This window comes from Pithys albifrons, chromosome 9 (assembly GCF_047495875.1).
Source record: "Pithys albifrons albifrons isolate INPA30051 chromosome 9, PitAlb_v1, whole genome shotgun sequence".
Classification (NCBI taxonomy): Eukaryota; Metazoa; Chordata; class Aves; order Passeriformes; family Thamnophilidae; genus Pithys; species Pithys albifrons.
This window is the reverse complement of record NC_092466.1, coordinates 21,430,923-21,443,581: the sequence shown is the minus strand read 5'-3', so window position 1 is coordinate 21,443,581 and position 12,659 is coordinate 21,430,923. Positions and strand designations below refer to the sequence as shown.

General features: G+C 46.3%; 1 protein-coding gene across 5 annotated transcripts in view; it reads left to right on the top strand.

Moving 5' to 3' along the window:
• Nucleotides 1–281: 281 nt before the first annotated feature.
• The window catches only part of LOC139675782 (uncharacterized), a 31,567-nt gene continuing 19,189 nt past the window's right edge, over nt 282–12,659 (top strand). For 3 of the 5 annotated variants that reach the window (XR_011698540.1, XM_071563874.1, XM_071563873.1), the window contains exons 1-2: nt 282–493; nt 10,125–10,975. Coding sequence is in view for 4 of the 5 variants with exons in the window: in XM_071563874.1 (XP_071419975.1) it covers nt 445–493; nt 10,125–10,975 (900 nt within the window). In the remaining variant the exon portion in view is untranslated. Of the gene's footprint in view, nt 494–641; nt 717–10,121; nt 10,976–12,659 lie in introns of those variants that run through there. The other 2 variants (XM_071563876.1, XM_071563875.1) reach the window with 2 other exon arrangements.

Below are 12,659 nucleotides of genomic sequence, written 5' to 3'. Positions count from 1 at the left end.
TACTTTACTCTCTCCTCCCCACCCAAAACATTCCAGCCTTCCCTGCCACTACAGAGGGGAGTTGTTTATTGACATTCTGCAAGTACTGAAATATTTTTCTTTTTCTTCTCTCCCATCCTTTTTTTCCTCTCTCTCCCTCTCTCTGCCGGGGGTTGCAAAGGTAGTTCAAACCCCTCCAGTCATCTCGGCTTATCAGGCAGAGGAGATGCATTCCTCTGGGCTGCTCCCTTTATAAGCCACTGCTGGCCCGGCGCCCGCCCGCCCTCCGCTCCGCAGCCTCCGCGCCGGCAGCACTGCCCTCGCTGCCCGGCCATGCTCTAATCCCGGACCACGGTCCTCGGACCCGCTCGCTCGCCGAGGGACACGCAAAGCTCCGGAAGGGCCGGCAGCGATGGCACCCCCGTCCCCGTACCCCGCCCGGCCCTGAGGGCGGCTGCTGTCGGGATGTTCAGCTGGCACGGGAGCTTCACCCTGGGAGCGCCCTGGAGCAGAGGTGAGCCTGCCGCCCCACCCGGGGCCCCCGCGGCTGCCAACGCCGCCCCAAACCCGCGTCTCCGCCACCCCTTCCTTCCCCTCCGCGGCCGCGCAGACGGTACTTAGGGCAAGCCTGCCCGGCCCGCCCGGCTCCTTCGCCCCGCCGGACGGGCCCCCGCGCCGCTGCCACCCCGGCCCCATGCTGCGCTCCCTGCTCTCCGGCTGCCTCTGTCCCTACGCAGGTAAGCCTGCCATGAGCGCGTCCCCTCCGGCTTCAGCCTCCAGCCGGTCAGCTCCTGCCCCAGGGCCGGCGGGGAACAGGATCGTGCTTTAGGAAATGGTTCGATTTCCTCTTAGAATGGGCTTATTTCACCTCGATAAATGTGGCAAAGCTTGGGAGAGAGGAGCAGGGGAGACGGGAGCGCTGTGGCTCCCAGCGGGACCGGCACCCATCGCAGCGGCTGGGCACACACAGCCCGCGGCACTGAGCGGGTCGGGGCTGCCCTCCGCCCGTCACTGCACTGCAAAGGACACCGCGTCGCTTCCTAGGCTGGTACATCTCCATTCAACAAGGATTATCGCTGGTTCAAAATGTTTTACTTGCTTACTCCTGTTCTCGGCAGAGGAGCTGACTCTGACAGGAAAGGCAGCTATTGTCCTGCAGCTGATCGCTTTGTAACTTTTTAAGTCTGTTGTGAAAACAAATTATATGGTCTCAGTACGCCTTTTTCATGCGTACGGGGTTCAATATATTTTATTCCTTAGAGCTGCAGGATTAAAGATCACAAGCCCCAGGCAGCAGAATTCTCTTAGCATCCCTGCTTACCCCTCAGCTTGCCTTGTGTCAGCTGTAAGCGAGATCGGCAGCTTCTGTGTCGTTAGCATCACTGCACTGGGATGGTTTGCTTGGCATAGAGGTGACTACCGACAGTGTTTGCCGGAGTCTAAATGTAGCCTGCTGTGCGACAGCAGGATGGTAAAGATACCGAAAAACACTGTTTGGTGTGGTTTTGCCTCCTGCGGTCCTGACTTCCCATCGCTGTGTCAAACTCCTGCCTCCTTGGAGTGCTGCAGCACAAGCAGTTCCCATGGAATCACCAGAGATGCCATGTTCATGGGCATCCACTGCTTGGATTGTGTTTCCCAGCTATCCAGTCTAGGGCAGCTACTCAGACCTCAGTGTCAGCTGGAGTCTCTCTTAGTTGCCCTAGCCGGTAACTGCTGGGCACTGTTGCCAGCAAGGCTACTGAAGCACGTTGCTTTTGCCTTGGTTTGGTCTGGAGTCTAGAGCAGCACTGCTGTGAGAGCATCCCTGTGAGATGTGGAGAGTGTTCAAAGAGACGTCAATTTATAGTATGGTGGAAATAGCTTCTTTATCCCCTGGATGTAATTTGACCATGAACTTACTTCCTCCACGATATACAGTGCAAACCTGATGGTAGGGTTAGGAGGGTAAAAGAGGCTTGCTCTTCCACATCAAAGTGTCTCTCATCGCTCCGTCACAGCAGTATTGTTGGCAGAATAGGTGAAAGCTTTGGTGGGGGAACAGACTTATCGTGCAGAGCACTGAGGAATCAAAAGGAGATTCAGCTAGAATTTCTCCAAATAAGAAACAGGGACAGCGGTCCCTAATCACCTCAGCTAGAAAGAGGCACCAAATATTATATGTGTCCTGGTTTGGACCTGACCCCATCTCTACTCAGCCAAGAATGTGCTTTCTTGCAAGCTTTATGGCAGGGACTTAAGAGTTGCACCTCCAACTGCAGCTTAAGATAGAGAACCAAAAAAAAAAAAGTTCTGTTTAAGTGGCAGCTCAGTAACAGGGATATAATCTGGATCTCGTCTCCACCTCCTCTCTTCTGAGGGAGCTGTTAGAGCAGACGTATTAGTGTGGCAGGATCTCCTGTATCTGCAAGTTCAGTTTAGTGCAGCTACAGGATCACTCTGCATCACTGCCACCTCCTCATCATTTCATGAAGGTTCTTGTGTGGCCCCAGCAAGAGCAGCAAACTCCCAAACCACCACTGCTCTCGTTGCAACCATAAAAGATTTCAGACATGCAAGAGTATGGTTACACCTGTCCCTTGCTACCTTGTTTGAGCAGAAGGAGCTGTCTGGCTTTTTACCTAAAGACAGCAATGACTGCACATGAAGAATGGGTTAACAGTGACCTTTCCAATACCATTCACGAGTTTCTTTGGCTTCAGTTGAAGCACTGGTGTCTAAATGGTCTTGGTCTCTGGGGCTATTGAACAGTTGTTTATCCAACCTTATTATAGGCAATAAAACCTGAATTACTGCATACCTGTCATCCCTGGGGGACACGTTCCATCCTTGCAAAGGGCCTCCTGTCTCCTAGTTCATTTCAGCCTGAATAATCCTCCATGATATGAGGCAGCCTGCAGATCAGATGAACAAGGAAAAGATCTCCTAAGTTACACAGTTTTTGCCAATGTATGGTGTATTTGTTTCCATTGTTTTCATTTTCTGGTCAGATGCATCAGTGAGCTGTGTCCTAAACACTCTTTTGCTGTTATACAGGGCTGCTCATGAAAACACTGTTTCCTTTATTTTTGAACCTTTCTCCTGAAGGAGCACATGGGAATTTCCAAGGAGAAGGATTTGCAGGTCTTTAGAGACAGCTGTCATCTCCCTGACAAAAATAACACAAATAAACACCATAGATAATTGTGGGAACTGAACCACAGCCCCCCACCCCAGAAGTGGTTACGTGTCAGAGTAGGGAGGACTTGGGCACTGATCCTTGTGCATTGAAATTATCCCTGTCCTGGTTTTCCCACTGGGCCGTATATAATATATAAATATGAATATATATATATAAAACATATATGTATATATAAAGAAATAAGTTGCAAGATAAATGCAGTAATGAGTGGGAGAGGCTCTTTAGCTGGTGATATGCACAGGGTCAGGTGTTGGTCTAGAAACTGAAGGTTGCCAGCCTGCACAAATAACTAATGAACCAGGTGGTCTGTGGGGACCTGCTGTGCCCAGGGGCTTTCTACCAGAGGTCACTAATTTATCAGAACTTTACAGGTCACTTGGAATGAATAGAAGCAAGCTGTAAAAGTGTCAAGTGGCCTCTCTACTTGCAAATCCATTTCCTCTTTAGTTCATCCAACTATATCAGTCAGTAAACAGTCAATCTCCCTCTCATTCCTCCTCAAATGCTTGAAAAGAGCTATAATTATCTCCTCCTCTTCTAAAACTTATGTACTGAAGTAATGAATGCCTCCGAAGTCACAGTCCTTGAACCCTGTTATCTTTCTCTCAGCATCTACTTTATATGGATTTATCATTACCAGCTGCAGCTGTGAGGATCTATAACATTTCTGGTTACCTTATACTACCAAACCAGGATCCAAAGGAACTTCACACACAATAGTGAGACTAGAGACCATCTTGGAGCCAAAGGATCCAAGAAACTTGTGCTTTTTGTTCAAGGACTATGTAAAATCTCAGCTTTGTCATAAGTATGTCTTTGCATTCAACATTTCAAACAAATCAAATTGCATACATAATCTCATGAAATCCACATGCATTTCAGTTCTCTGGTTGGATAAAAGGAAGTTTTGAGAATGTAGTCTATTATGCAAATATTCAGTTACCACCTGGGAGTGTGTTCCTCTAAAAGCATGAATTTTCCAGTCACAGCTCTGGTTAAAAATAAAGCCTTTTGTATGACAGTGATTTTCAAGCCTTCGTAAGTTTCTGCGATTGTAGATAGAAGTTGTAACTGGTGCACTGCAGACACAAGACCTTCCAATAATATCTAAGAAATTCTTAGGCTCATGATTGTCCTAATTGTTTAGGAGAAGCCTTTGCTTAGGTTGGGTGGCCCAAGATGCAGCAGCACACTCGGTATGCTTTGCTTGAAAGGTTTTGGGAAGGCAGATAGTTTGGAGACCCTTAGTGCCAAGCAGCATTGCTGCCATTGCCAGGACCAGGATCAGGTCTTCCAACAGTCCAGTAAAGCACCAGGTAGCTGAGGAGATCCCTAGCCCATAGAAATCCATGGCAAAGCTCTGCAGAGATGTATTGTCCTCCCAGAGCCTCAACTGGTAGTGGTTGCTCAGTTTTTGGGGTGGGAATTTTTTTTGTTTGTTGGGTTGTTTTATTCGGGTTTAGTTGTTTTGGCAGCATAAAAGTAAACCAATGCTTGTGAGTACTTGAGGTCCTATCCGTGCAACATCTCCCTGTGCCCACAGGGCTGTGCAACGAACAGCCCTTGCCCAGCTGGGAAAGTAACACAACCCCCACAAGCCCTGTGTGGGGACCGCTGGTGCTGAGGAGGTGCCAGCACAGTCCCAGCATCCAGCCCCACCCCTCAGCACATATGGGGGAAGAGTCAGCAGCAAAAAATGCCTATTGTTTCAGAAAGGAAGTGACCCCTTTTCTCTTAAATGCTGGGAAATTGAGACCTAATCATTGGTGAGAAAAAAATCACCTCTTGGAAGCGAAAGGGAAATACCACCTGAGCTGTACTGCCAGCAGTGTTAGAGAATGTGGCACAGTGACAGAACTAAAGGGAGACCTTTTGTAAAGGAAGGAAGGAAAACTAGGGAATGCAAAGACTTAATGGGAGAGGCAGTCTTTCATTTCTAGGTCATGAGTTTGACTCCAGCTCACTAGTCACTACCACCTAATGATTCTTCAAAAGCCGACAGTCATCTCTTAGACTGTTACTTGAAGCCCACAACCCCATCACAGAACCAGTCTTGCATGGCCCAGGGTTATAAGCTGGAGCCAGAGAGGAGTTACTAGGCACGGTGTGCGTATCCTCTGTGGGATGCTGAAAAACCTTTTCTGGGGCTTTGCATGTGTATTGTACTCCTGTCCTCAGGGCTAAGCAGACTGGTAGGAGTGCTGGGGTTTGACTAGTCTTCCTTCGCAGGGCAGCTGTGCAAAGTCCCTCCACTCCAACAACCCAAGTCACTGGTGATGCCCTTTATTTTTGGTGCTTTGATCCTGTGTCACAGTATATTTGTAAAGTACTGGCCTTATGAACTACAACGTAGAGAGTGTTGCATGTCTTGTGGCAGATAGTAGTGGGGAAAGGAATAAATTCTCTGAGTATCTCTGGACTGTTCACCCTGCCAGCACCACCCACTGTGGATGGGTTTGCTATGCACATGGGACCTTGCATCAGCTCTGGGGACGAGCAGAAGGCTGCCATGGCTCCAATGCTGCTATCCTTTGTAAGGCAGCAGCAGATGGGGACAAGCAAAGCTTTGGCTCCAGTTGTGCCAGTCGTTGTACACGTTTAACAGAGATTCTCCTCATGCCAAGTAGCCTACAAATGAGGATGAACATTTGGAGAAGACAGGTTGGCAGAGACTGGAAGGGAGAAGAGCAGCAAAGGGCAGTGCTGTATAGTATAGCTCTCTACTGCCACTAGAAGCACTCATCCCACTACCAACCTGGCTTCCTCCCATCCACCAGTTAGCCAGATACATCAGACCATGTGCTGCGATACTTAAGTCAGTGCATCAGAGGCCAAGGACTCTCTCAGGGATGTGGCAGAACTTAATGGGGCTTGTACTGAAGGCATTGCCAGTGAAATACAGCTTTGAGCCACAGGCATAGATGCAAACCAGAAAAAATCTAATATGTGTTTCAGTGCTTTGGACCATAAGGGTTTCAATATGAACTTTGGATTGGTTTACTAGGAAGATGGGGGCTTTTGCAGGAGTTGGGCATGAGCAGGATTTGAAATGCATAGGAGTTTTACCTGGGCAGTTCTTTGAGTTCATCTCTTGCATGTAACTTACTTGGGATAAACAAACTGCTTGAAAGCAATTTCATGTTTAGATACCTGCCCCCTTTCTCCTGGTCAGAAATTTCTCTATTTATGCACCAGTCTGAGCCCTGGCATCTGGTCGTTATTGTGCAGGTGGAAAAATACACTGAGATTTAAAACTCAAAAAAAGGGAAGCCTTGGGAGAGGAGCTAGTGGGAGGGTATTCACTTTTGAAAGATTTCAGTTTCTCTGTTAGGCTATGCCAACTGCCAACAGAGAAATCTCCGAGAAAGTAATATGGAAACAATGCAATGCAAACTTCGAGGGACTTAGCTGGGACACATCACTCCCTACTAATTACCTGCAAATATTAGCTAGTTCACTGTTACCACCTCCCTGTGAGTTGGGAAGCGGTCATATTCTCCAGCTGTACAGGCACAGGAAAGCCAAGAGCTTTCCCAAGGTTACACATAATCAGTCACCATCAGGTACAGGCATATATTTCAATCCAGGGAACCCTGTTTATCTCCAGGGTGATTACAGAGCCACATAACCCTTTGAGAGGGCTACTAGGCAAGTAGCACAAGCTAACCTGAAACAATGTTTGTCCTGGCACACAGAGATGCTTCAAGAAGCTATACTTATTCTGAAACATGCAGACAAAACCTTACTCCTTCCCTAGCTGCCATACCAGTGTACCGGCCAGCTGCCTAAAAGCTGCAGCGTTTGATACCTTACCCCACCCAAGAGGGGTGTGGAAAATCAGTCCAGGGAAAAAGAAACAAAAAAAAACCAACAAAAACCCTTGGCTGAATTCCCAGGAGCAGCAGTGTCAAATCTGGCTGTCCTCCAGCACAAGTAAATACATCTTACCATCGTTAATGCCACCGTTCATCTCTGTGAAGTTCTTCACACCTCCTTTCAGAACTCTTTGAGCAGGATTGTAACCATACCCTTGCAGCACGCTCCCTCCAGTACCAGACAAAAGTTCATCTCCCTTCCTCGCTTGCTTGCTTGCTTCAGTCAGGGCCCCTGGTATTGTTGAACAAAGCATTTACAGGCTGTCCTCAGCCAAAATTAGCTAGCTAACACAGTTCTGTCAAGGGCCCTGGAAATGAGTTAATTTGTAGTAGCTGAAGGTCTGGCTCACTTTTATTTTTTTGTAATTGTAATTTGATGAGCTTTAATTGCACCATTCTGATGTTTGTTAGCAATACGCTTGAAAGAGCTGTGCATTTTTGTATGCCTCTTTCAAGATCTGTAGCAGAAAAAATCTGCTTGTTGGAATCCCCATGGTTTAGATTCTAACTCAGTTAACAAAGAGGAAGAAGAGAGACTGTTCTGTCAGTGAGGTGCAACAAGAATAACTTGAGTTTCAGGTCACTGCCTTAAGCATGGGAGATCTCTCTGCTGTAGCACAGATGACCTCACTGACCACAGGAAAGTATCACTGAATGAAGGAGGATGAGGTGCCTAAACATATTGCAAAATCCTGTCCTCCCTTTGCCTCTATTCTGATCTTGTGGTAGGGGCATGATAACATTTTGCATCATCGCAAAGGGCTAAGAGGATGAATCAGAATGCTCAAACACTGTGGTTACCAGGATCTGACAGTGCTGAGATCAATGGTTTGCAGCCTAGAACAGATAAACAAGAAGTTTTTGTGAAACCATGTGATACTGCTAGCAGGGGGAGAGCAAAGGAGTTTATTGTTGGCATCAAGACAATCCTCACACAGAGGGTCAGAGATTTCATCTCATTTTCTACTTTTTTCTACTTCAGCCAAACTTGCTGATACACATTGTGGCTTTTGTAGTCATAAAAGATATGAATTAAAGTGTCTGACATCTCCTTCTGTAAGTAGCAAGACCTCATTTTAACATGCTGCTTCCTGATTTCAGACAAAGAAATGTTTGTGTAGGCCAGAGTAAAACCAGTTAAGCAAGAAAAAAAAGGGCAGATCGAAAGAAGTGAGGGAATCTCCAGTCAAAGGAAAGCATGGCATGATTAATAACTGAAGGCAATCAGAGCCTGTGGGAAGGAACTACCACTGTATATAGTAATTCCTGGTAAGAGTGACACTTGTATGGTTTGTTCTTAAAAGTAAGTGCAGGAATGCAGCTTCTCTTCTCCTGACTCTCAGTGGTTTTGTTGGCCAGCTGGGGTGGTGATCAGGAGAGACATCTCCATCAGGATAGCCTGTAAGCCAGATATGTGCTTTGCCTCTTGCTGCCAAGAGGTGTTTGCAGCTGAACAGGTAGATCCTCATCACTCCAAATCAGAAGTGACTCAGCTTCACCTTCTCCTTCCAAGACCTGGAACCCAGTTTCCTCTTACAGCTGGTGTTTTGCTGTGTGTGAAGCTGCAAACCAGTCACCTTGTCCTGAGTTGAGTCTCTCATGCTTATCGAAAAAGTGGAAGAATGACAACACAGCCCAGCACAGGCAGCTCCTGAGGAGCTTTCCTGGGCATTTCCCTAGGCAGTATCTTTTTCTTGTCCCTCATCACAGCAATCTACTGGTGTATTGCTGAGGTCTGGGACTGACTGTCCCAAACATGATTCTGCATTGGAGAGTTGCCTGTGCAATTCTGTATATGATAAAAGATTTTGTACAAGGGGTTATAAGCACTGTGTGCCCAAGTGCCACAAAGAGCCCATCAGATGGGATTATTTATTACTGGCTGCCCTTTATGAAAATCCAGTCTAAAATATTAAATCTGTGGGTATCTCTGAACAGCAAACGGCATGTTTTGCTGGCATCCCAGGAAATTCACAAGATCAAATAAAGGAAATTTAAATAAAGTAGAAAATGATCCATATAATATGAGGAGGGAAAGCTGGAAAATGGCTTATTTCTGAAAGGGGAGTTTTCAGGGTTACCACAAAGGAGAGCTGCATAGTACAGCTCTCCCTGCTCCATCGTTGGTGGTGCAGATCCCAGGCACAGTTACATTACTGGGAGTGAGTTTGTGAAGCTGCTGCTGGTTTGATTCAGGCAAAACTAAAGGAAAGGGGAGGAAGGAATGATAGGAAATGAAGTAGAAACTAAGATATCCAAGCAAGTGTACACATTGTAGCCCTCTGAGGTGCTCTGGGTCAGGCACTAACAAGGGAAAAGATACCAGAGAAATGGAAGTTTTGTACTGCAAGAATTCCTGGTTCCAAATCCACAGATTGATATGGAACTGAGATTTGCAGTTTGCTAAAGAGTAGATGCTCTTATACACTGGCTCTCATACCATCATGATCCAGAAGTTTGCACTATGAAATATTATATTCATAAAAACTGTAAGAGAACCTGGGGGCAGATCTTCACCTCCTGAAGATCAGCCTTTCATCCAGAAACTGTTCTACCACATTACTGTGTAAAATAATTGTGATTTGAAAAAAAGCCTTCTTTGTTCATATGCAAAAAGCTTTTGAACAAAGCTGCACCATCTCCTTTTTTACAAATAGACTGTAAGTTCATTTAAAGAAATTACTTCATACCTAAAAACATACAGAGAGTGAAAAAGAGTGCCTTATTTGCTTTTCTTATCAGTACTTGCTCTTTGTCACCTGTATGTGTGCAGAGAATACTCCAGAGAATGCCAAACAGCTTTCAAATTGCTTATTGCAACCCAAAACTCACTTAAGCCTGTGGAAAGAGATTTTGTTTTACTCTTCACTAAATCAGATCTCTGTGAGCATTTGTGAATCCCCTTGAAGGACTCTGGGGAAATGAAACACAAAACTTTTGTTGTAACAAAGCTTCATATAGCTCAAGAAAAACAAATTAGGGCTGTGCCCTTAGTATAGGCACTTACAGATTCCACATCCCTCAGGGGATGCATTAGACACTGAGTTTTGTTGCCTTCTGTGACCTTCTACTTGTTTTCTTTTAAGCAGGTAAGAAGAGCCCACCTGCTGAGGACAAAGTTGTGTTAACACACATGAAGATACTGAGCAATGAAGGAATTCAAAATCCAGGGTTAATCCCAGAGGCTCCAGCTGACATAGCCTGCACAGAAGAGTCCCATCTTCCCGGTGCCAGACTCCCACCAGACTGCCTGGGAGATCCAAATGCAGTAACCACACCAGCAGATCCAGACTATGCAGATGGCCCAGCAAACACCGACTATGTACCAACCCTGCCTGACCTCAGCACATTCGAGTCCAAGTGCCGGCTTCACAGATTCTCCAAATTTGAATCTGAGGACTCGGGGGTTGAATTACCAAGTGGGGCTAATTCTCCATCAACACCGACTGGCTCAGAGAAGAGCTTTGTGCTTCACAGCAGAGACTCATTTTGTGACTCGGGTGTGCTTAGCACCTCTTCTTCTCCAGAAACTGATCATCAGCTAACAAGAACATGTAACGAACATGCCAGAAAAGTCAGCCTCCAAGATCCAGAGAGCGAAAAACAAGCTTATTACTATAGCCAGGAGCCCAATGCTGTGCAGGGTCCTACAGCTTCCCTTGAAGACTTAAGCGTCCCTCAGGAAGAAAGTCCTGATGAACATTTTGACCAGAGTGACAAGCAGTTGCTGGAAAAGGAACCTACCCCAGAGATGGACCTTTCCAGGGAAAGCACTCTTTCCACCTCAGGTCCCATAGAAGAGCCAAAGACAATTGCTGATAATTTCCCAGAGAATTTTGGCAGCATGCAAGACCTTCAGATCCATGGACATCAACTGAGGAAGTACCCCACAAGTGACAGTCTGGATGAATACATGGATGAATGCTGTAGACTGAGTGAGGTAAGAAACACCTAAACTGAATCTTAGATCTAGGTATGTCCAAACCCCAGTCAGGGTTCAAGTCCTATATATCACAAACTAGGATACATTTGAGTTTAGAATATCTCCCCTGAAATTGTTGTAATCCATAACTAATGGTAATTGCTTTTTAAATCTCTTTTCATAGCAGTAAAATTCTGAAGTAATTCATAAATATCAGGTCTGGGTAAGGATGACAAATGGCTCATGGAGACCCATTGTTTCAAAAAAGCCTCAGACTAGAGGATGGACTTGATTCTGGTCTCAAAATGAAGATTATGAAGTTAGTCATCATCCCTGGGAACAGCTAGATTGCTGTTGGGACTCTGAAATTTGAAAAGAACTTATCTAAGGGATATTTCATTTCTGTCCAGGCCTGTTGTGTCCTGTTAAGCCAGCTCTCAAATAATCCATGAGCAGTGAGCTAATGCAAAAATTCAGATCTTTGCAGGGTTTGAGCTGGAGATGCCATTTTAACTCTCCAGCACAGCTGTGATGGACCAAACTGAAAAGACATAATTTGAGCAATTGTCCCATTCCATGGTTCCTCTCTTCCCCATTGCTGGGGACACTGTGATACTGATGGGAAAACAAAAAGCCCTTTTGTGTACCTTCTCCCATTGCAGATGCTGGCAAGTGCTCACCCCAGTGCTTTGCCTGAAGCATCATGTGGCCAAGACAGATCCCTGCCTTGCTTGCCCACTGCAGTGAATTCCAGGAACCAGCAAAGGGAAGATCTCACTGGGGAGCTGATTCTTGACAGAGAGAGACCAAAGTGCCCCATGAGAAATGGGAATGGAGTAGGGCAGACTAGGTGAAAAGTGTCACACAGACATTCCAAAGGCATCAAACTGCATAGTAGGGATTTCTTTTTAGGGTATTCATTGCAGTTGTAGTGATGAATTGGAATGGGAGATGGGTTGGGAGCAAGCCAAGTAAAAAGTGATATGTGCTGTGCTTGTAATTTAACCATGACCTCTGCCTTGGCCATGAACTATCAGGCTCTGGACTTCCTTTCCAGCATGCCAAACCCTCTCAAGGAACAAGGGAGGTGGTCAGAGATGTCACATCTCTATTAACATTGCATATCAAGGCAGTACAAGCAACACACAATCTATCTGAGCAGTCTCTTCCTCCCCAGAGCTGTCTCACACATGGCAGAAGACAGATGTCTATTTTGCACAGATCCCAGACTGGTCTTGTCTGACAGCTCTGTATGCCCATGAAATTCCTTTAAATCCTTTGTGAAATGGAACCTCAGTTTCCCAAAGCAGAGCATTTAAATAAACAATAGAATAAATTAGAAAGAAGCTGAAGAGGAAATGAAGCTCTTGGTGGCTTACCTCCCCTCCTTTTTAATATCCTCACTGGCTGAGTGCTAAAGCTCTGTGCCCCAGAGCACTTTTCTGTCTTTGTTTTTTGAGCTATATAAATACAGCTGTGACCTAGATGCTGAGGAAGTTTGCCCCTCTTCACAGAGCACCTCCAGGCTGCTGTATCTCAAGGGCAGCACTCTTCAGACTGCTGGGATGCCAGGTAGCACCCAAGCCTGACTGGGACAGGAAATGCCCATAGGCTGCTGCACAGCCCTGTGGCTGCTGCTGCTCTGTGTGCCTCAGAGCATCAGGACAGCCTCTTGCAGCGGTAGAGCCTTCTGCCCCTACTG